General features: G+C 56.8%; 1 protein-coding gene and 1 long non-coding RNA gene across 2 annotated transcripts in view; one reads left to right on the forward strand and one right to left on the reverse strand.

The window, feature by feature from the left end:
• LOC106830591 (uncharacterized) overlaps window positions 1-13,942 on the reverse strand; it is a 177,217-nt gene extending 163,275 nt beyond the window's left edge. The window contains exon 1 of the long non-coding RNA XR_006527803.2: window positions 13,456-13,942. This is a non-coding gene — a long non-coding RNA (uncharacterized lncRNA). The remainder of the gene's footprint in view (window positions 1-13,455) is intronic.
• Window positions 13,943-14,258: 316 nt separating this feature from the next.
• On the forward strand, window positions 14,259-17,210 carry POU3F1 (POU class 3 homeobox 1). Its single transcript, XM_014840083.3, has one exon. The coding sequence runs from the start codon at window positions 14,338-14,340 to the stop codon at window positions 15,691-15,693; it is 1,356 nt and encodes a 451-aa protein (XP_014695569.3). The 5' UTR covers window positions 14,259-14,337; the 3' UTR covers window positions 15,694-17,210.
• Window positions 17,211-21,371: the final 4,161 nt, after the last annotated feature.

Raw genomic sequence — 21,371 nt, forward strand, 5'->3', positions numbered from 1 at the left:
CCTCCAAGCCAGTCCTCAGGTTCCAGTTCCAGCTTTGCAGCTCCCCCTGCCCCCGCCTGCTCCCCACACGGGGCCATCCCTTCCCCCATCCTCAGGAGGACCTCATCCATCTCAGCTGGGCTATTGTGAGGCTTGAATGAGCTTAAGCAAGTGGAAAAGTTTTGTTCCCTGTGGGGTGCTAGCCACATAGGAGGGGGCTGTTATTAAGCATCACACTTCCTGCCTTTGGAAGAGCCATTCCCCTGGGCCCCCCAACCCCGCTTTCTTCCCTGCCCTGCACTTCCCTCTTCCGACCCTTCTCCTCTCAGCCCTTCCAATCTCCCATCTCTCATGTGATTCTGTCTGTTTTTCTGAGTCTCTCTCTCTGAACCTCCATCTCTACACCCCTCTGCCTCTCCATGTCTCTCTCTGGCCCCTCCTTCTGCAGGTTCACCACCAAGCAGGGAAGCTCAGAGCTGCCCCACAGATGTCGGATGCCCCACACCTGCTGTCCAAGCCAGGTCTGGCCTGGGCAGGGAGGAGGGCAGGGTGGAAGGGCAGAGAGAGTGGCCTGAACTCTCAGGCTCCCAGCAGTAGCTCAGCTCAAAGCTGGCCCACCCACCCCTCTGAGCCCCTACGAGGTTCCTGCTCTTCCCAACGTGGCAGCCACCCACCGACCCTGGCTCCCAGCCTGTTTACTACAGTCGTGCGGAGAGGTTCCAGAAGCTTTGTGCTGGGAAGGGGCCAGCAGCCCCTGCAGCAGCACAGGCAGGCTGCCAGGTAGCAAGTCCCTGCCCCTGGAGCAGCACGACATCCTCCAGGCTGGGTCATAGTGAGGGTCACAGGCCTGGCCCAGCAGGGGTGGGAGTGGGATGCAAGATTCTCCATGACCCTGGCTCCCCAGGGTGCCCAAGACAGGCAGCTGCTGCCAACCTCACAGCCAAGATAGAGCCCTTCCTCTCGCTCTGTAGGGATGGGGCCACACTTCTCAAGGAGCTTCTCTAAGAACCAGGCAGAGAAAGGAAATATATAAACAGATGGGTCAGAAATGTACAAATACTGACCAGTCCTCCAACATACACATTCAATAAGCATAACTCAACCGGTGGCTGCATTAGACATCCAGTCAACAGACGGACAGATAGATAGATAGATAGATAGATGGATGGGTTGGTGGGTGGGTGGATGGGTGGGTGGGTAGATAAGTGGATGGATGGATGGATGGGTTGGTGGGCGGATGGGTGGGTGGATGGGTGGGTGGATCGGTGGGTGGGTGGATGGATGGATGGATGGATGGATGGATGGATGGATGGGTGGATGGGTGGGTGGGTGGATGGGTGGGTGGGTGGATGGATGGATGGATGGATGGATGGGTGGATGGATGGGTGGATGGATGGGTGGATCGGTGGGTGGATGGATGGATGAGTGGATGGATGGATGGATGGATGGGTGGATGGATGGGTGGATGGATGGGTGGATGGATGGATGGGTGGATGGATGGATGGATGGATGGATGGGTAGGTGGGTGGATGGGTGGATCGGTGGGTGGATCGGTGGGTGGGTGGATGGATGGATGGATGGATGGATGGGTGGATGGGTGGGTGGGTGGATGGATGGATGGATGGATGGGTGGATGGATGGGTGGATGGATGGGTGGATCGGTGGGTGGATGGATGGATGGGTGGGTGGATGGATGGATGGATGGATGGATGGATGGGTAGGTGGGTGGATGGGTGGATCGGTGGGTGGATCGGTGGGTGGGTGGATGGATGGATGGATGGATGGATGGATGGATGGATGGGTGGATGGGTGGATGGATGGGTGGATGGATGGGTGGATGGATGGGTGGATGGATGGGTGGAAGGGAAAACAGAGTCATGGTTTCCAGGTTAGCAAGCGTATCAGTACAAGACCTTCCCTCTCCTTCATCCCACCCAGAAAACCCCCTTTGTCAGGTTTCTTTATTCACCAAAGACTAACTGAAGCACCAGGTTCCTTCCTTGGCCTCTGAATTTTAAGCAACTTTTCTATTTCCTCTTCCCTGTTCCTTCTTATACAGGAGAGTGTGAGGAGCCCAGGTCCTGGGCAAGGGGGAGTGGTTCAGGAACCAAGAAGCCCGCCTTGGCTGAGGCCTGTGAGCTGACCATCTTAAGGAAAGGACAGAGGGAGCCGGGCTGGGTGAGCATCACCCCTGCTGCCTCCAGCAGTCAGTGCAGCACAGGGAGTGTTTCGGGACAGTCCCACCAGACAGCAGGTATGGAACCTTCTTTTCTCCCTGCCAGGAGCCTCTGCTCCCAAGCTGAGACCAGGTGCCCTGAGCAGAGCCCAGAGGACAAGGCTTGAACTATGCAGGGGATTGGAGGGGGGCCAGGAGCTAAGCAGTGGAGGGAGGATGGGGAAGATGTGACTGGGAGCCCCCGGGGGAGGAAGTTTTGGGGCAGGCTTGGCTGGATGGGATTAACGTAGGCACCCCACCCTCTCCAGCTTCCGTCTACTGGGTGGCTTCCAGGAGTCTCAGGGCCTGAGCCCGGGCAAGGCCCAACCAGGACATGAAAGACTCTGGAGAAGTAATGTTAGCAGGACCACACACCCCACCCATTGTGGGCGTCCTGGTCTCTCTAGGTGGCAGACACTGGATGCCCAAGGCGGCTGGGACATGGGAAGGGGCTGGAGGAATCTGAAGAAACCAAAATGTACCCCCAGGCTTCCCCAACTCCTTGTGATGTTGTAAGGATTCTATGAAGTAATATACATAAAGTGCTTAGAAACCTAAGAAATGCTCAATAAGTGTCGGCCATCAGCACCTAGAACAATGTCTGGCACAAAGTAGGCACTAAATATTTGTTGGATTAATGTACGAATGAACGAATGAATCCTGTTCCCACTTTGCCCCTCTACTTCAAACACTGGAAGAGACGAGTCAATATTGTCTCCATAGCTACTGAAGAAGATGTACATATTAAGCTCATTCCAACCCCAGGGCCTTTGCACTTACTATTCCCACTGCCAGGAGTGATTTCCCACACATCTTCACACAGTTCACTCCCTCAATCGATTCAGATCTCTGTGGCTGGAAATGAGAAAGGGCCCTGACCACTGCCTACTGATAGAGCTCCCTGTTCTCCCCAGAGTTGTCCCTCCTTCCCCAGTCAAAGATGCTCACAAAATACATACACATACACACACAAGTCCAGGCAACCCTAACTAGACAAATTCAGTGTCCGCACCCCAGCCAGGGTTAGGACTTGAGCTGACAGGGGCTCTGGACTGCCAGGTGGTCCCTCCCATAGGCTGATGGCCATCAGTGTCCATGCATGACAAGGGCTCACCCAACCCACAGAGGAGGTCATGTTCTGTCCCAGCCACCCTGGCAACCAGCCTTGGCAAGAACCATGGTACCATGCAAACATCAGAGGCCACTGGACCAGGATTTAAGAATCCTAGTTCTACCACTTAAGAAAAAAAAGCTTCTACTGAGCACTTACTGTGTACCAGCCACTGTGCTAAGCTCCCTATGCACTTGAGCTCGTTAAACCCTCACAACAACTAAGCAGGTTGGATGTTATCCTTATTTTATACCTGGCTGAGGCAGAATAAACCAGCTAAATGCTCGGGCTCTGGAATGAGACAGACCAGGTTCAAATCTGGGCTCCTCCACTCACTTGCTGTATGACCTTGGGCAAGTCACTGCAGCTCTCTGAGTCTCTGCTTCCTCCTCTGTAATGAGGAGATAAGACAGCCACTGCCTTTGATCTTCATGAAGATCAAAGGGGATAATGGATGAAAGTGCTGCATGGTGCCAGGCACACAGCCTTTTGTCAAGGTCGGGGCCCGCCCTTCTCTCCGTATCTTGCCGCCTCCCCTGCCAAGGTTTGCAGGCTAGGACTGGTCTTCCGCATGGTGCCAGGCACAGGGCTGGGCACAGCCAGCACGCACAGAATATTCTTGCTGATTGGCAGATTTTCCCAAGGCCTTGATCGCAGAGAGCACTCCCTCCTGAAGCATCCAAGCAAGGGATTCCTGCCCTGGGCAGGACCAGGGGGAACTCTGGAAGGCGGGCCCTTCCTGCCTCTGAGCGTCTACCTTGCTTAGAAGCCCTCACCACCACCATGTGTCCCACCCTGCACCCCAGATCCTGTCCTAGTTCCTTGGGTCTGAGTTCCTACCTAGAAAGCTTGACCGGCACCCTAGCTTCTCCAAGACCATGGCCACCTATAGGTCCACCAGTCACTCACCCCAGGGCCTGGAGCTCTGATTCCGCCCCAGCCCCTTAGCTGGACCCTGCCGTATGCTGTCAGATGCCCCCTATTCACAACAGCTGCCCAAATCACCCACTCCTGATCTCCAGGCTCCAGTGTGGCCACTGCTCGACCCTCCCACCGCCATTCACCTGCCCGCAGCTGTCACTTTCCCCCACCCAGCAGCCACTGACACGTGCACACTCAGAGCCTGCGGCCAGTCCACACCAGCCATGCCCTCTGCAGGGCCCTGACGCCTGGCAGAAAAATCACAGAGGCACTTTGACATTAATCAAAGACACTCATAAATAAAAACGTGTAAATCATATGCAAACCAAGGTAGGAATTTACATCTTTCACTGCTGAGTCAGCATCCCCACGCACCAGGGAGGCTGCCTGTGGCTCAGGAGGTTTGGGACAAGAGCCCTCCCATCTACAGACCCATCGAATGATCCCAGATTCATCATCGGAGATTCTCGAACTTCCAAGTTGGGGGCACCAACCACCATTTATTGCTTGCCTATTACACGCCAGCTATCCTCTTACACACCAGCTCCAATAGGCATTAAAGGAGGTAACGTGTAAAGTGCTCAGAATGGTACCTGGCATGTAGGAAGCACCCCATATATACGACTATTATTATTAATATCGCTCTGAGCCTCAGTTTCTTCATTTGTAAATGGGAAGAATTGTCACACCTGACTCACAGGGTTCTCATGAGGACGCACCGTGCAAGCCCAGATGGAAGCACTGAGCACAAGTCCTGCACAGAGCGAGCACTCAATAAATCTCAGCTGTCATTATTAAATAGTGTGGTCCATGCAAACAAGTTCTGGGAAGGTATAGCCAATAGGAGCAGTGGCGAGGGGCAAGGCAGAGAGATTAACAGAAGATTTCCACTTTCGGCTTCACATACTTCTGAAGTAAAGAATTTTGACACACGAACCTGTATTGGTTTTATCATCAGCAAAAACAAGAAAGATTTTCCTATTTGGTGGCATAAAAGCCACCAAGGCAGCGACTGTCCCGGGAGCATTAACTCCTCAGCTCCCTCCTCCTGGTTCTGCACCCCTCCCTACACGGCCTCTCTCCTCAGATGCTCTCCTGGGGATCTGTGTGTCCCTCTGAACCTGGCCAGGGGCCCGGTAGGCCAGACCAGGGAGAGCAGTCTGCTCTGGACACGAGGTTTATATTAATAAGACCTTACGTGACTTTCCCTCTCTGGCAGGACAAGCAGAGGTGGGAACCCTGGAACTTTTCCATACAAGCGAAGCCAGGCCTCAGTTCTCCCACCTGCCCTCAGGATTGGGCCTGGACCCAGGCAAAGGTCCTCTTTCTTAGATTTAGTGCCACGCCCACAGCCTACAGAGAGGCTGTTAGGTCGGGATTCGTGGCCACCCCTCGACCTTAAAGCTCCTGCCTGCTCCTGTCAAAAGGGTCGAATCTTTGGATCCTATACATCTTCATCTTGGTCGTGGATAAAGGATGCTGGGCAGGACCAGGCTCCCAAAGGCCCCGTCCAGGGCACTCCCGGCCCATTCCCCAGCACCTTTAGCTTCAGTCAACCAACCAGGTATGAATACGAAGATTGGCCCTCTTCTCTGGAGCCCACATCTTCTGAGACTGAAAGCCAGTGTCCCCCCACCCCACCCATTTGAAAAAAGAAGGAAATGAGATCACAGCAGCACAACCACATGATCATTAAGCAGGCATCCTTTACTGGTGTCACTACAGACCAGGGTGCTGGGGAGACAGAGATGAAATGGAGCCAGCTGCCCCCAGGAGCTCACAGCCCTATGGGAGAGACAGACACGTGGATGGCAATGGCTGTGCATGCCCATAAATGCTAACACAGGGGTGACCTGCATGACACAGTGTGGAAGCAGGGCAGAGGCAGTGGCATAGTCTAGAGAGAGAGTGGAAAGACTTCCCAGAACAGGTGACCCTTGAACTAGGACTTGAAGAGTGTGATGGGGAGGTGGGCATTCCAAGGAGAGGGAACTGCATGTGCAAAGGAAGGGTGTCGTGAGGGCCTGGGGTGTTTGTGGGAACAGAAGCTCAAAGCTGCTGGATTCAGAGGGCAGGCAGGGGCAGGGCCCCTGGGGGCTTTGGACCTGATGATGTCCACAAGAGGGAGCAATGGAAGGCTTCTCGGGAGGCAAGTGACATGTCTGAGTTGTGTCTTGGAGGAGCACACTGATTTGACTCAACAAAGGGACTGGAGGAAGGGAGAACGATCCTAACCAGTCACTACAATTTATGACCTGTTGGCTTACACATTCTTTTAACTTTGGTTTCCCGGAGCACTGGGGTGTCAGCTTTGTCTGTCCCTGGAGGTCCCCAGAGCAAGCAGCCCAACGACCTTACAAGTGGAGGTAAAACGAGGCCCTCTACCAAAGAGCCCTTCCCTGGTAGAGAGGAGGGCAGGGACGTGAGTCTGGCACATACTCTGTTCTCAGCTACAAACCAAAGTTGAAACTCGACGGTGATTTTATCTGCAATGACAAGTCCACCCCTAGGCTCAGACAGGTATTGTTCCAGGCTCAGCAGACGTCCCCAAGTCAGACAGATGTCCAGGGCTCAAACAGACATTGCCCCCAGGCCAGGAAGATGTTGCACCGGGCCCAGACAGATGCTGTGCCAGGTTCAGACACATGTCCTCGGTCCAGACAGAAGCTGTCCCGGGGCCAAATAATGTGCTGGGCTCAGCCAGGTGTCCCAGCCCCAAACAGATGTTGTCTCCAGCCCAGGCAGATGTTACCCTAAGCTCAGACAGATGTCTGCCACCAGAGATACATAAAGATGCTAAGAGGTCCCCGGGAAAATATAATTCCTAAATCCTCTCTCACCACTTCCACCCTCCACCTGCTGCTCCCGAGAAAGCTGAGGGAGGCCAGCGCTGAGCCAGCCAACTGTCTCCAGACCCTCCCAACTTGTAACAGCTAAGGAGCTATATCTTTCTGTCCCGCCCCCTGACTCCAGGCTAGACTACTGCATGGAGGGGAGGAGGGCACATCAGTGGGACGATGAATGAGGCACATGAACAGGAGTACAGGGCATCTGTGCCATCTGTGGCACAGCAGATAGTGATGCTCAGGCTACCCCAGCTGGCTCTGTATAGGGAGAGGAGGCTGGGGGGATCAGAGGAAGGAGTGGGTTGATATAAGGACCAGGTCCACTAAGTCTTACCTCAAACCCCACACTCTAGCACTGGATGGGAGGAGAAGTCCTGTGACCTCATCCCCATGCACACATACCCCAAACAACACCCTAGGAATGTCATTACTGGGTCGTTTGAAGGTGGTTACTGTTCCAAAGCTGGGCTGCATTAGCTAGCGAGAAAGAGAGGAATAAGGAGGCTAGCCCAGTGTAGACATAAAGTGGGAGACAGTCCCATTCATCAGCTTGGTCTTGGCTGGAAGAATGACCTTCCTTCCACAAGAGTCCTCATGGAGCATCCGAGACCTGGAAGGGAAAAGAGCTTCTCACTCGCAGCCACACGGCTCCTATCAGGAGCCGGAGTTGTGTGTACTGCAGCTACGCAGAAGTTGGGGTTCAGAAACCAGGGGGCATTAGATGTTCTTAGTCCATGGGTGGAGGAGGCAGCCACTAGACCTGGGATGAAGGAGTGAGCCTGACCTCCCCACCTGCCCTAAGGGGCCCCCAGGTGGGCTCAGACAGTCTCCTCCAGAGGGGAGCTGGAGAGGCTCATAAATATGTAAATTACCTTAAGCCACGCCCCCCAGCAGGTGCCAACTGGGACTCCCCTCAGCCCTACCTACTTCCCCTCAAGAGCTACCTGCAGGCTGAGGAAGGTGAGGTGCGGTTTTTAAAACCGCTCTCAAACAGAATCCCTGACCCAATTACAGACAGTAATACACACACATTAATACGAACCTAACACAAGCACACAAATGCTTATGAGCTTCCATAAAGTACAAACACACGAACTCATACAAGCATGCTAACACGCAGTCACCATGTATCCAAGTACACCAAGCCCCCCGCACACTGTCGTAAACACCGTAATGCACACAAACCCAAGAGAACTCCCCGCTCTCCCTTCCACGCACCCAAGCTGCCCACTCCCCACCCTCAGTGGGGTCACAAAGTCAACACCAGGCCCAGGAAGTCACCTCACTCTTCTAAGGATGGTGACAAGGACTTAAATTATCATTCCTCCCACCCCACCCTGTGGCGGTGAATTTTGCAGCCATTCAGATAAAAAGTGTGTTAAAAAAAAAAAGGAAGAAAAGAAACTCAAACCCAGCCCCAGCCTTTCAGAGTGATTAATCCCCGCTAATGATTTACCAATTTGCAGAAAGCGTGTTCTGCATAACCGGATTGTGGGCATTAACTCCAGCTCAGAGGCTGCCATTCTGCTAAAAATGAAAGTAAATTTCAAGAGCAATTGACCAGCCCTAATTTGAATATTCTACTGATGCACTGGGAGGATCCTCACCCCTACCCATAGGCCTAGCGGCTGAGGCAGGAAAAGAAAAGGCAAGGAAAAGTTCACCCCCTAAGAGACATTTCCCCTTCCAGCCCGCCTTTCCTTCACCAAGGCTGAGAGATGGGGGACCTTCCATTCAGTAAGTGAGGCTGCTTCTTTCTCCCCTACCAGAGGCAGCAGCGCCCCTCCTGGCCCTCTATGCTAGGTTCCTGCCAGCACAGGAAGGACAGAAGAGGTAGGACACCTGGAGGACACCTTATAGGGGAGGAGGTAGGGGCTCGAGCTCAGAACAGTGATCCCAGCCCATGTGGGAGAGCTTTCTGGACGGTGGAGAGCACTCCGAACCTACCTAGCTGCCACAACTTGCACCAAGGTAGTGAATAGACAAGATGCCCCTGGCAGCTCCCCAGGTAGGACTCTGACAGCCAGAACCCTGACAGATGCTTCAAGGCAGACACGCATTCCAGCCCAGAATGAGCAGGGTCTGAGCAGGGTGTGGTCACTCCTGACACTGCTTAGCGAGAACTGGTTGCAGAGCAGGCAGTTTCCGCTCCTGCGCACGCAGCCTCTTACTCACCCCAGGCAGCCAGGGAGAAGAACCAAGCTACACTTTCCCTTTACAGGTTTCCATCCAGGCAGTGATCTCGTCTCGGCTTCACAAGAATCCAACAGAGACCATCCTGCCCAGCTTACAGATGAGGATACTGAGGTCCACAGAAACTAGGAGGCTGAGACTGGTCCAATGTCATCCCGTGGGCCTGAGTCAGAGCCAAAGTGGAACCCAAACCCTGACACTCTGAAAACATGGGATCTAGGGCTTAAGGAGACAGGCAGAAGGGAAAGGCAGTGGCCTCTGAGTGCTGCCCGCATGCTGGCCCCCCAGACAAAGACTCAAAGTCCACGCACACAGAAGGGCATCTGAAGACACCAGCTCCTCCAGCAGCCCTCCCCGTGAGCCCCGATCTCTCCTCCCTTTAACTCTTCTCAGCACTCCTGACTTCAGGGAATCCAGGTGGAGTGTCCCGGAGCCTGTCTTCCCCCAGCACTGAAAAGGCCATAGGTCTGCAGCTACATCTGCTCTCAGCGCTTCCTGGGCTCCGAGTACCCACTGACTGACCGAAAGACACAGCGCATAGGCTCAGAGTCCAAAGGGGGAAAGCAGCCAGACCAGGCTGCCCTTTCTTCCTCCCTCCCAAATCTTGCTCGGCGTACCATTGTGTAGGTTCACCTGTCTGGGACGTGTGTCTGGAATATAACAGTGCGTATGTGACCACGAGGGTGCTGATGGAGAGTGTGGTTGTGTTCTAGAGGCTGTGCCTGAATCTCCCAGGAGGGAACGTGAATGTAGATGGCAGAGGTTTGTGTCTGCGACTTGGGGCTCTGCAGAGAGAGTATGTGGGGCTGGAGTTTGTGTAGCTGCCGTTCATCCCTGCAGAGCCTCCCCCTGCAGCCCCTCTGGCTCGGAGACCCCCCACAGCGAGGGCCCCATCTGCTGGAGGCTCGGTGACCTGTGTCAAATGAGCAGGCGCTCGGTCACACTCCAGAGCCTGGAGGAGGCTGCGCCACTCTGGGAAAGCCCAGGCAGCTCCTGGCCTGGGGGCGGGCTGGGCAGGGTCCCCGCTGGGGAGGGAGGCCCAGGAGCCTCTGAGCCTGGCGGCGGCCTGGCTGGGAGCTGTCCTCCACAAACAAGGAGAGTGAAAAAAATATGAAAAGAAAGGGCTTTTCTGCTTCCTTGGGACTAGTGCCGCCACCAAACTGTGCGGACCACATTCTGGGCTGGGGACAGCCCCCTCCTCTGCTTTCCGATCCCTTGTGCAGATGTGTCAGTTCCTACAGGGTGTAGGTGTATATGTGTATGTCTGTGTGACATGTGGGGTGGGCCTCTTTGTGTCTATGCATTGGGTGGCAGAGTGTGCGTGGCTGGCTCTGTGTGCTCCTGTGTGTGAACATGACAGTGTGCCTTTTTGTGTGAACTGGCACACCAGCTTGTGACTCCAAAAGCCACTGTAGGTCTCGTGTATTTTTGTGTGGCTGAAGGAATGCCTACTTGAGTCTATTTAAGCCTACGTGTGGGTTCTGCGTGTGTTCCCATTTAGACACATGCCTGTATTTATCATTGTGTGTTGATTTCTGTGACTATGAATATCCAACCTAAGGGTGTGAGTCCATGCATTCCTATCGTGAATCTGTATGTTTGTCCCTGGGCTAAATTGCACATGTGTATCTGAGTGTGGCATGTGTGTGTGAACGCCTAAACCATTCAGTGTCTGCGTGGATCAGGGGGGTGTCTGAGGTCCGTATGCCAAGTCCTCCCCAGACCCTGTGAAGGTAGGGCTCCTGGAGAGAGGGGGTGTTCTGCAGCAGGCCATGTCACAGCCCCCAGCACCCCACCCAGAACCTCGGGGAGAAAGAGCAAAGAGGATGTCGAGACTTCCTTGGGAAAACTTAACTTTCAAATACAAGAACATTTTTACTCAAGACCAAGCCCATATCATTGTAGAGGGTCTAAAACTTCCAAAGCAGGGAAAGCAACGTTATTCTTTCCTAGTTCACACGGCTGCTCACCCCAGGGGCAGCTCGAACATGCAGAGGGTGTCTAAATCACACGCTTTGCTTCCTCCTTGGAACCTCACAGTAACCCTGAAAAGCAGGCATTCCTGTCCCCGTTTTAAGATGAAGAAACTGAAGCTCCAGGCAAAGCAACCAGCACCAAGTCACAGGGCAGCTAAGAGGGATGACGGGGACAGGACTGAGATTTGCTGGCTGACAAACTGGTAACCTAGGAGCCCGGCTTTGCTGCAGACACCTCTCAGTCCAGCCCAGACCCGGGATCACAGCTTCAGGAGTGCCAGCTGGCCCTGGCCCACCCTCCGAGAGCTACCAGAGATAGGGTGGTGGGCTCTCTCTACTGTGACAGCCAAAGCCGCTGCCTCCACAGGCATCCTTCCCCATCCCAGAGCAACGAGGAGAATGAGGAATGGGACCCTCATGGGTTCTGCACCCTCAGACAAGCCTCAGCTCCCTCATCTATGCACTGGGGGTAAGAATCTCATTGTTCTCCCACAGGGCCGAGAGATGCAGGTAAAATGATGAGGGTAAAGCACCCACGAGTCTTCATTTTTCAAGTCTCAGTGACAATTCCAAAGACTGGACATCACACCCGTCCACTGTCCAGACAGTTCCCTTCCTCCAACAAAAACTGAGACAGATTCACAGACTCAAAGACCATCAGAGCTGGAAGGGCCTATGAGGTCAGCTGGTCCAAACCTCCATAACCCCACTCATCAGATGAGATTTAGTTAGAGAGGCGAGTAATTTGCCCATTCACTGGGCACTAACAACAGAAACCAGCAGAGTAAATGCCCTTTCTGAGAGCTTTTCACCCCCATTGTCTCGTATCACCCTCTGACTTACCTTAGTGAGACAGGTGGGCTACCTATGGCACTGTTATTCCCCGTTTATAGGTAGGAAAACCAAGGGCTAGAGAGACAGGACCAGAGTTATTCCTGCCCAGGAAGATAGTGGCAGGTCAGGTTGGCAGCCCCTGCTTCAATGTCTGGTTAGGGCTGGCACGAGAGGAGCCTTCACTACATCATTCCCAGCCTGGGTCCTACCTCCTGGGCCTGGGGGAGGGGCCAGGAAGACAAGAGGACCAGGAGGTCCTGGGCTGCCTCAAAGTGACCCCTTCCCGGGCCAGAGTCCAGGGAAGCTCAGCATTCCTAGCTAGGTTCAGACACAGGGCTCCTTCACAGCTTCTGAAGCAAGGGTGGTACCTCAGGAGCCTGCTCAAGACAGTGGCCAGTGGCCAGACAAGGACCAGACCCTGTCCTACTCCATCCCCTAGGGGCTAGCCAGAGCCTCCTCCTAGGATGTTCAGGGCCTGGATGAGCACAGTCTGTGCCCAGGATGACCCTTGTCACTGTCGACTCTGCCCCAGCCACCCGTGGGATCACCCCACTGCAGCTGTCACCCAAGTCCCCATCACCGTTGTTCACACACTGTGAAGGCTGTGTTCCACAATCTCAACTTGCCCAGTAGGGCTCTAGCTGGGTCCCCAGCTCAGTCCTGTGATCTGGGACCCCAGGGCCCCGGAATCCATGAATCCATGAGAGGCAAGATCATGGGGAGAAAAGAGGTGGGCTGGCAGCTGGATGGCTCCCGGGGAGCCAAGCCCCAGTGTGGGGAAGAGTGGAGACTACACCTAGCTCTGCTCAGCTTCCAGCCCAGTGTGGGTCAAAGGCACAGAAGAGCTGCTACTGGGGTTCCAGTCCACTCAGAATCCTTCAGGGAGTCCTCAAAGAAATGGGGTGAGAAGATACCCGAATTGCACGCCTCACCTTTCCAACAAGGCCTCCTCAATCTCAATTCCCTTTTCGGTAGCCCCAGGCGAGTCGGATTAAACGCCAGTGCAGGACCCCAGGCGAGGCTGGACAGCTCCCGGCCTGCACCCTGGACTTCTAAAGTGCCAACAGCACTTCCTCAAGTCCAGGCCACTCCTCACCTAGAGCAACTGTCTCTGGGGCGTGACCCCGCCATGACCCCGGCCAATGGGCCCTTCAGGCAGAGAGGTGAAGGAGCGAGAAGGCAGCGGCGGCCTGGGACAGACACCTGCCGACCCAGTGAGTCCACCACCCCTGTCGGTGGCGTTTCCCCCCAGAGCCGCCTCCACCTCAAGGTTCTCTCTCTCTGGAACCCCCGGAACGCGGCCTCGTTACAGGAGCTCCCGACTCCCGCAGCATCACTGCCGCCGGCCCTGCCGCCCCGAGCCGCCCGCGCGATACTCACCTGCGCCGCGGTGCCCGGGAGAAGGGGAGCCTGCGCGAGGCGTGAAGCGGGTCTGACTCTGCCCGCGGCCGACGCGCTCTCAGGGCCGCGGAGGTCGGCGGAGTTGCGGCGCTGGGTCTAGCGGAAGGAGGGGGAAAACGAGACGGGCCGGAGAGGCGCGCGGAGGAGAGCTCCGTGCCCGCTGGAAGCTGCGGGAGGCGAGGCGGCCCAGGCGAGCAGCCGCTCTGGAACCGAGCTGGGGACCCGCGCCGCCGCTCGCTCGCAGCCTCCCGAGACCCGCGGAATGCCGGCCCGCCCGCAGCGGCACTGCGGAGGGAGGAGAGCGGGGCTGAGCGGCTTCTCGGAGCCCGAGCGCCTCCCGGAGCCCGCCATCCTCGCCGCCGCCTCCGGCCGCCCCTGCCAAAGACGGGCGGGAATTCAGCTCGCGTGGAGTGTGGGACCCGCCGGGCTCGGAGTCTCCAGCGAGGGGGGAAAGCTGGGCCCACGCAGCCAGGACGAGAGGGGGTGCGGTCCCAGTGCCACCCCCGCGCCACTCCCCACGTGGCGGCCGCGCCCCCGGGGCGTGAGTGTGTACGCGGACGGCAGGGGGGCCGTGAATGAAGCCCCAGCGGCCAATCAGCACGGCCGGCGCGCGGGACCCCGGGAGCGAGGCCCAATGGCGAGCTCTGGGCGGCCCCGGCGGGCGGCAGGCGGACGCGGGGGGCGGGGGCCGGGACCGGGGGGCGGGAGGCGGCTCCGCGGGCAGCCAATGGGCGGCGGGCGGGGTGGGGCTCCGGAGCGCTGAGCGGGTCCCGGCTTTAAGCCGGTGGAGCGCGGCGGCTGGGCCCGCAGACGGAGCGGAGCGGCGGCGGCGGCGCGGTGCGGCGCGGGGCGCTGGGCGGCATGGCCACCACGGCGCAGTACCTGCCGCGGGGCCCCGGCGGCGGAGCTGGGGGCACGGGGCCGCTTATGCACCCAGACGCCGCGGCGGCAGCAGCGGCGGCGGCGGCGGCCGAGCGGCTGCACGCGGGGGCCGCGTACCGCGAAGTGCAGAAGCTGATGCACCACGAGTGGCTGGGCGCGGGCGCGGGCCACCCCGTGGGCCTAGCGCACCCCCAGTGGCTACCCACGGGAGGAGGCGGAGGCGGCGACTGGGCCGGCGGCCCGCACCTGGAACACGGCAAGGCGGGCGGCGGCGGCACTGGCCGAGCCGACGACGGCGGCGGCGGCGGCGGTTTCCACGCGCGCCTGGTGCACCAGGGGGCGGCCCACGCGGGCGCGGCATGGGCGCAGGGCGGCACGGCGCACCACTTGGGCCCGGCCATGTCGCCGTCGCCGGGGGCCGGCGGAGGCCACCAGCCCCAACCGCTCGGGCTGTACGCGCAGGCGGCCTACCCGGGGGGCGGCGGCGGCGGCCTGGCCGGGATGCTGGCGGCGGGCGGCGGCGGCGCGGGGCCGGGCCTGCACCACGCGCTGCACGAGGACGGCCACGAGGCGCAGCTGGAGCCGTCGCCTCCGCCGCACCTGGGCGCCCACGGACACGCACACGGACATGCACACGCGGGCGGCTTGCACGCGGCGGCGGCGCACCTGCACCCGGGCGCGGGCGGCGGTGGCTCGTCGGTGGGCGAGCACTCGGACGAGGACGCACCCAGCTCGGACGACCTGGAGCAGTTCGCCAAGCAGTTCAAGCAGCGGCGCATCAAGCTGGGCTTCACGCAGGCCGACGTGGGGCTGGCGCTGGGCACGCTGTACGGTAACGTGTTCTCGCAGACCACCATCTGCCGCTTCGAGGCCCTGCAGCTAAGCTTCAAGAACATGTGCAAGCTCAAGCCGCTGCTCAACAAGTGGCTGGAGGAGACCGACTCGTCCAGCGGCAGCCCCACCAACCTGGACAAGATCGCAGCACAGGGCCGCAAGCGCAAGAAGCGCACGTCCATCGAGGTGGGAGTCAAAGGCGCGCTCGAGAGCCACTTTCTCAAGTGCCCCAAGCCCTCGGCGCACGAGATCACTGGCCTGGCCGACAGCCTGCAGCTGGAGAAGGAGGTGGTGCGCGTCTGGTTCTGCAACCGGCGGCAGAAGGAGAAGCGCATGACCCCGGCGGCCGGAGCCGGCCACCCGCCCATGGACGACGTTTACGCACCCGGCGAGCTGGGGCCGGGCGGGGGCGGTGCATCCCCGCCCTCGGCGCCCCCGCCGCCGCCACCGGCCGCGCTGCACCACCACCACCACCACACACTGCCCGGCTCGGTGCAGTGACCCCGCGGGCCGGGCTCCCGCCGGCGCGCGGCGAGGTGCCGCGCGGCCTGAACTCTTTTTTGTTCGGTTGCTTTGGATTTTACAAAAAGCCCAGAAACTTTCGAACAAAACCAAACACCCGGACGACCCTCTCCGGCGAGCGGCGAAGACGGCCGATAGGCTGCGTCGCCCGAGCCCCAGGAGAGAGGAGCGAAGATCTGGACCGCGCCAACTCACCCTGGGCGTCCTGCCCGCCGCCTGCTCCCTGCCCTCATTCCCTCGACGACCCCCGCCCCTGCCCCCCGGGCTGTTCGGGGCCGGATCCCGGCAGCGGCCTCCCCACAGCGACAGGTAACGCGGTACGGGGTTAGGGATTTCCCGGGAGAGAGGAGGAGAGGGGGGAGGGTTCCCCATCCCTCTCCCCGGCGCGGACTCCCGAGCCTGCGGGTCGAGGGCGGGGGACTGTCACTTTATTCGCTCCACGCCTCTTCTCTCCCATAAGGATGCGCCCCATCCCCCTTACCCTTCCTCCGGGTTTGGTTTTTTACGATTTTTATTTATTCATGGAGCCTCTCGGTTCCTGGGGTCCTTCTAACTCCGCCCGCGCCCTTAATTTAAATCGCTGTATACTGTATTTATCGGGGCCCCGGAGGGGAGGCCGCGAGAGCCGCGTCTGTGTATAAAGCAGGAAATAGCCAAAGCTTTAATCTAGCCTAATTTATTTTTTCCCTTTACCTTCCCCTACCCTACCCCAAAAAAAGCAAAACAAAAAAACAAAAACTAACAAAAAAAAATTCAAGTATTCATTTTTCGTTTCGTTTTATCCGAGCTCCAGCTCGGTTCCCGGCCACACCGGAGGGGTCTGCGCTCCCACACACACCCCGATGGGGACGGGGCTTGTGCCCCACCGCAGACTGACCACCGCACAACAGAGCCCCCGCTCCCCGCGGGGCCCTGACCCCCTGGCCACAAACAAACGAAACTTGAAAAAGTTGGAGATATTTTTTAACCAGCTGTAGAAATAAGCCGTTCCCTGAGAACCTTCTGCCTAAATCCCCGCGGCTTCCGTCTGCTCCCTTTCCAGCCCCCTGGGATGCGGGATGCTGGGGGGAGGCCTGGAGAGAAATTCCCCAAATTTGGGGTGAGGTGGGAACCATGTAAATATGTGAGATATGTACACACCGGCGGGGAGAAGAAACATTTTGTGCTTGGCTTTTATTTTTGGTTTTCCGGGTTGCCCTCCCTCCCGATCCTAAAGGATTTTGTACACCGACTAATCCGAAAAAGATATTTTAATATGATTTCCAGATTTCTGACCCATCTCTATTTATTTTCCGGATGTGTTTGGAGCTTCCCCCTTCTCCATTTCTTGTTCTGTTTGTTACAGTTTGAATTTAAATTTTGTTATTTTTATTATTTTTTGGAACAATGTTTTGATGCATTCTCTTTGTATCTTTATTGCAAAAAAAATGTAGACTGGGAAGTTCCCTTTATATTTATGTTATAGTAAATATTTTATTACTCACATAAACATGTACCCCAGGGCCGTGTCCTGTCCTCTTTACTACCAGGGCTGGGTTGGTTTGTGGGTGAAGTGACGGGATGCCCTCGCTTATCCCCCTAAAGTTCTGGCCTCACTGTCCTGGAGGAAGGTGACCACACAGACCTTCTTGCTGGCCAGTATCAGGACCACTGGTTACTTGGGCAACAGTTGGGCCCCTGCCTCAGGTGAGTGAGTTTAGGCAAGATGAAGCCGCCTCTTGTCCCCTCCCATAAACAGACTATCCTGAGACCAGACCAGGGCCTAGGACACCCTCACCGAATTGAGTCAGCCATTCCTCAGGCACAATTCGACTCCTCTTCACGGCCAAGAAAGGAGCCTGCTTCAACCTGGACCGCCAGCCTGGCATCTTTGTATCCCCCGCCCGGCACCACAGCTCCTGACTTTGGTTTCACTTTGTACTCCATGTGTGGGGTCCAGGCCAACTCCATCGTTCCAGGTTCTGGGGCCACTGGAAACTGAATCAGGCCCACCAGCCCACTCCAGCTGGCTCTCTACCCGCAAACCAACGGTACCCAAACCTGCGTGGATCCACTGGGCGTTCACACAGCTTAGACAGTGGTCCTGCGGGAGTTGAATGGGCCTGGGGGGAAAGCCCTGCCTGTCTGTTTGGGCAAAGCTAGCCCTACTACTTCTCTGCAGACAAACCACTGTGCCCCAACTTCTCTTGGGGAAGAGTAGGGCCCAGCTCTGAAAGCCCGGGCATCTCCTCTCCAGGGATGAGTACCCAAAGGACACCCTCCCTCCGCCCCAGGGAGTGATGCATATGCCTGTGTGAGGATTCCACGGCTGTGCAGACATGACCTGGAGAGGACACAGACGTTCTCAGACATCCACCTTCTCAAGCCTTCGACAGCAGCATCCCCCCGCTCCAGAAGCAGGATGGGGGAGGCAAATCTGAGCTCCAGAGCCAAAGCCTAAGGTTCCCTGTGTCCCAGTCAGGAACTTCTTTTTCCTTTAAAACAACTCTTCCTAAAAATACGAATAAAACAGCTCCTCCTGTTTCCTCTGTAGATGCAGTGCTTGTCCCTTCTCAGGAGAAGTCACATGAGGTTTCTCTTCCTCTTCACGGAGACAGAGCTTGAAGGCCTAGTCGCTTGCCTAGGGAGAAAGTTGTATCCCTCGTGAGGGTGTACATGTGGCCTTCTCCAGCCAGGGAAGCTGCCCAAGTGCAGGCCCGTGAGAGGCCTTGACTCTAGCCGACAGTGTCTTGGGCACCCAGAGAGGTGTCCCCAGACTCCCCAGTTGGCTGTCCCTGGCCAGGCTGCAGCCTCAGGATGACCCTGCCGTGCTGACAGTTCCCAGTGACTTTCTGGGCTCTGCCCCTCGATCTCAGGGGGAACTACTTCCACAGGTACAAAACCCGCCAGAGTTTTCAGAGGCTCACTCACCGCTCCTTCCCCCCCACTCACTAGTCCAGCCTAGTGGGCGATTAGCCCTATAATTGGCACCTGTGTCCCAGCCATTCCCCATACTGGCAGGCCAGTGAGCCTCTCTCATGCTTCTCAAAGAGGAGGCCAGGAACTTCTCTCAAAGAGTCTGGCCAGGTGACAGTGTGTCCAGGAGCCCCTGGCCACCCTACCTCGGGCTCCCATTTCCTCCTCCACTAAGTACAGAACTTCGAAGCAGTCCCGCACTCCCCCACACTCCCTTGTTATGTCTCCATTCCTGGATTCGTCCCAGCCTCGGGGCCCTGCAATGGAAGCAGATGAAGCTCGGCGGTCCCTGCCGCCTGCGCCGCCACCCGGGGCCTCCGCAGGTTTGGAGGTTGGAAAGGGCGGCTGGGAAGACTCGGGCCTTTTGCTGGCCTCTGCCTGCAGCTGACATCAATTGATTGATTGACTTCCTAATTGCTTAATCCTGTACAAGAGGGTGGATTTATTATCTAAGCAAGTCAACTCAAAAACAACAAAACAATGTTGCCTCCCAAGAACCAGCAGCAGCTGAGGCGTAAAACAAAAAAATGAAAAAAAAAAAAAAGTGGAAAAGGGACAGAAGAAAATCTTCCACTTTGCAAGTATTTGCTTAATGAGACACCAGCCTGGGACAGCTACCCAGTGACCAACCCTTTGGTCGCAGAAGGCCCCAGGGCTCCTCCCCCCAGTTCCCATCCTGGGATGATGGTAGGAGCTGCAGCACATTTGAACGTGTAAGGAGAAGCCACAGGGAGAGAAATATTTGCCCGGAGTCTTACTCCCTGGATAGAATACAGTTTAGGAAAGACACAGTCAGCTGTGAACTTGACCGCGGTTTCTCCACCCCATGTGTATGTGGATATATACCTGCTCACCATCGAGAGCCTCCGGACTTTTTTCATTCAAGAGAGGCAGATGGCCCTAGCGTCGACCTCCGGGGAAGCCCAAGCTTTCCCCTCACAGATCTGGGGTTTTCTGATTCCATCTCCCTCCCCTTCTCATTTGAACAAAATAATTTTCTATGATCACACAGCCACAGATTCTGTTAGAGCTCCACTTTCCCCACGTGCACCTCTGTGAAGTGATGTATGAATCTGCATGCGTGCCACCGTGCCTGCAAATCTGGAGCTGCTCCCAGAGATAGGAGCGGGGAAAGGAAGTCCATGCTATACTGCTGATGCTTTGAGCTGGAAGAACATTTGCTGGCACGGTGGAGGGTCGGGGGGGAGGAGGTTTGGCCAACACAGGAAGAAGGAAGTTCGCCATTGTGGTCACCTGCAGTCATTAAGGCAAACCCAGAAGGTGCCCTGCCCTGAAGCTCAAGGACACTGAGGTTCTCATGCAACTCCTTCCCCAGGAAGTTGCACTAGCTTGTATGTTGCGTGGCTTAGGTCCTGTGCCATCATCCCTTGATGCCGGCCTCATCGGGGCATCCACAGGGCTAGCTGACCCACAACCACAGCTGCCCACTTAGAGCTGTTTAGGATCCAGTCTCCTCTGGAAGGCTCTGGGCTGCATGTGAGATGGTCAAGCCCTTAATGACGCACGCAGGGCCCAGGCTCCCCAGCAGGGCTTGAGCTCCAGTAAGGAGACCCACCTGAGCAGGGAGAGGAGAAAGAGGAGGTTGGTGTCTGGCCCAGCTGCTCTCCCTAAGCTCAGGGAAGAGGATTCACCTGGGGCCTCCTGCTTAGTGACCAAAGCCAGAGGAGCCATCAGTCTTGTCCCTGCCTGGCATATTCAAAGACCCTCGAATTAGTGTTTGGCCAGCCGCTCAGAGTTCCTCTTATCGCCTCTGAGGCCTCCGTGTGGGAGGACTGCCCTCTATTGGTCCCTGAGCTGGGACATGGGAGCAGCCACCAGGGCCACCTCACAGCTGAGTGTCCCCCTAAAAAATTACCTTCAAGTTGGCTACTCTGTGGGGGATGCCAGGTAGAGGAGAGGCTACCGTCACCTCCAAGGAAGCAATCCTGCCTCCCACACACACAGGCTTGCCCGTGACCCTTCCTTCTCCATCTACCGCCCCACTCATTCCCGCAGCCATTCTCAGAAATTCGCCAACACAGCTACCTGCTCTGTCTCTCTCCCACTCACACTCATCTGCATCACTCCTCCTCTCAGCCAGCTAAAACCCCAGTGCACGCTCTCGCCAGCTTGCTCACTCACACACACGCTAACTCACTCATGGTCACACCCATACCACTGTTTGGCTGCCCGATGCCAGCGCTGTGGTCTTTGGCGCTGAGCTCTCCAGAGTCGCCGGGTCCCTGGCACCTGTAATGTCTGATTTAACATGCACAAGCATCCTTTGCGGCATTCGACAGGGTCCCTTTCTCTCAGGATTTCCAATCACTTACCCCACAAGCTGCTTTCCAAACACATCCCTGCCCATCATTGTTCTCAGCTCCTCCCAGATCTCTCCTGCTCCCTTCAGATAATTAAAGTTAGGCTGTGTGTTTGTATGTATGTGTGATGTTATTTTTTAAACACACACCCCCACACGTACATATGCGTGTATATATACAAACACGCACAGCAATTAGATCTACCCGTTTCTTGTGCAGTAAACCCTCGGCTACGCACATGTCCCCACATCATCGCCCGATGAACCCAGCATCACCTAGTCACGGGCTCCTGATGTCACACACACACACACACACACACACACACTGGCACTTTCACACAGTTACACCCACCCCCAGCTCCCTGGTGTTTCTCCAGGAGCA

The sequence above is a fragment of the Equus asinus genome, chromosome 5, assembly GCF_041296235.1.
Source record: "Equus asinus isolate D_3611 breed Donkey chromosome 5, EquAss-T2T_v2, whole genome shotgun sequence".
Taxonomy (NCBI): Eukaryota; Metazoa; Chordata; class Mammalia; order Perissodactyla; family Equidae; genus Equus; species Equus asinus.

Bases quoted from the DNA above. Each gene is read 5' to 3' on its own strand.
- POU3F1 (XM_014840083.3), top strand. From the start codon at position 14,338: ATGGCCACCACGGCGCAGTACCTGCCGCGGGGCCCCGGCGGCGGAGCT.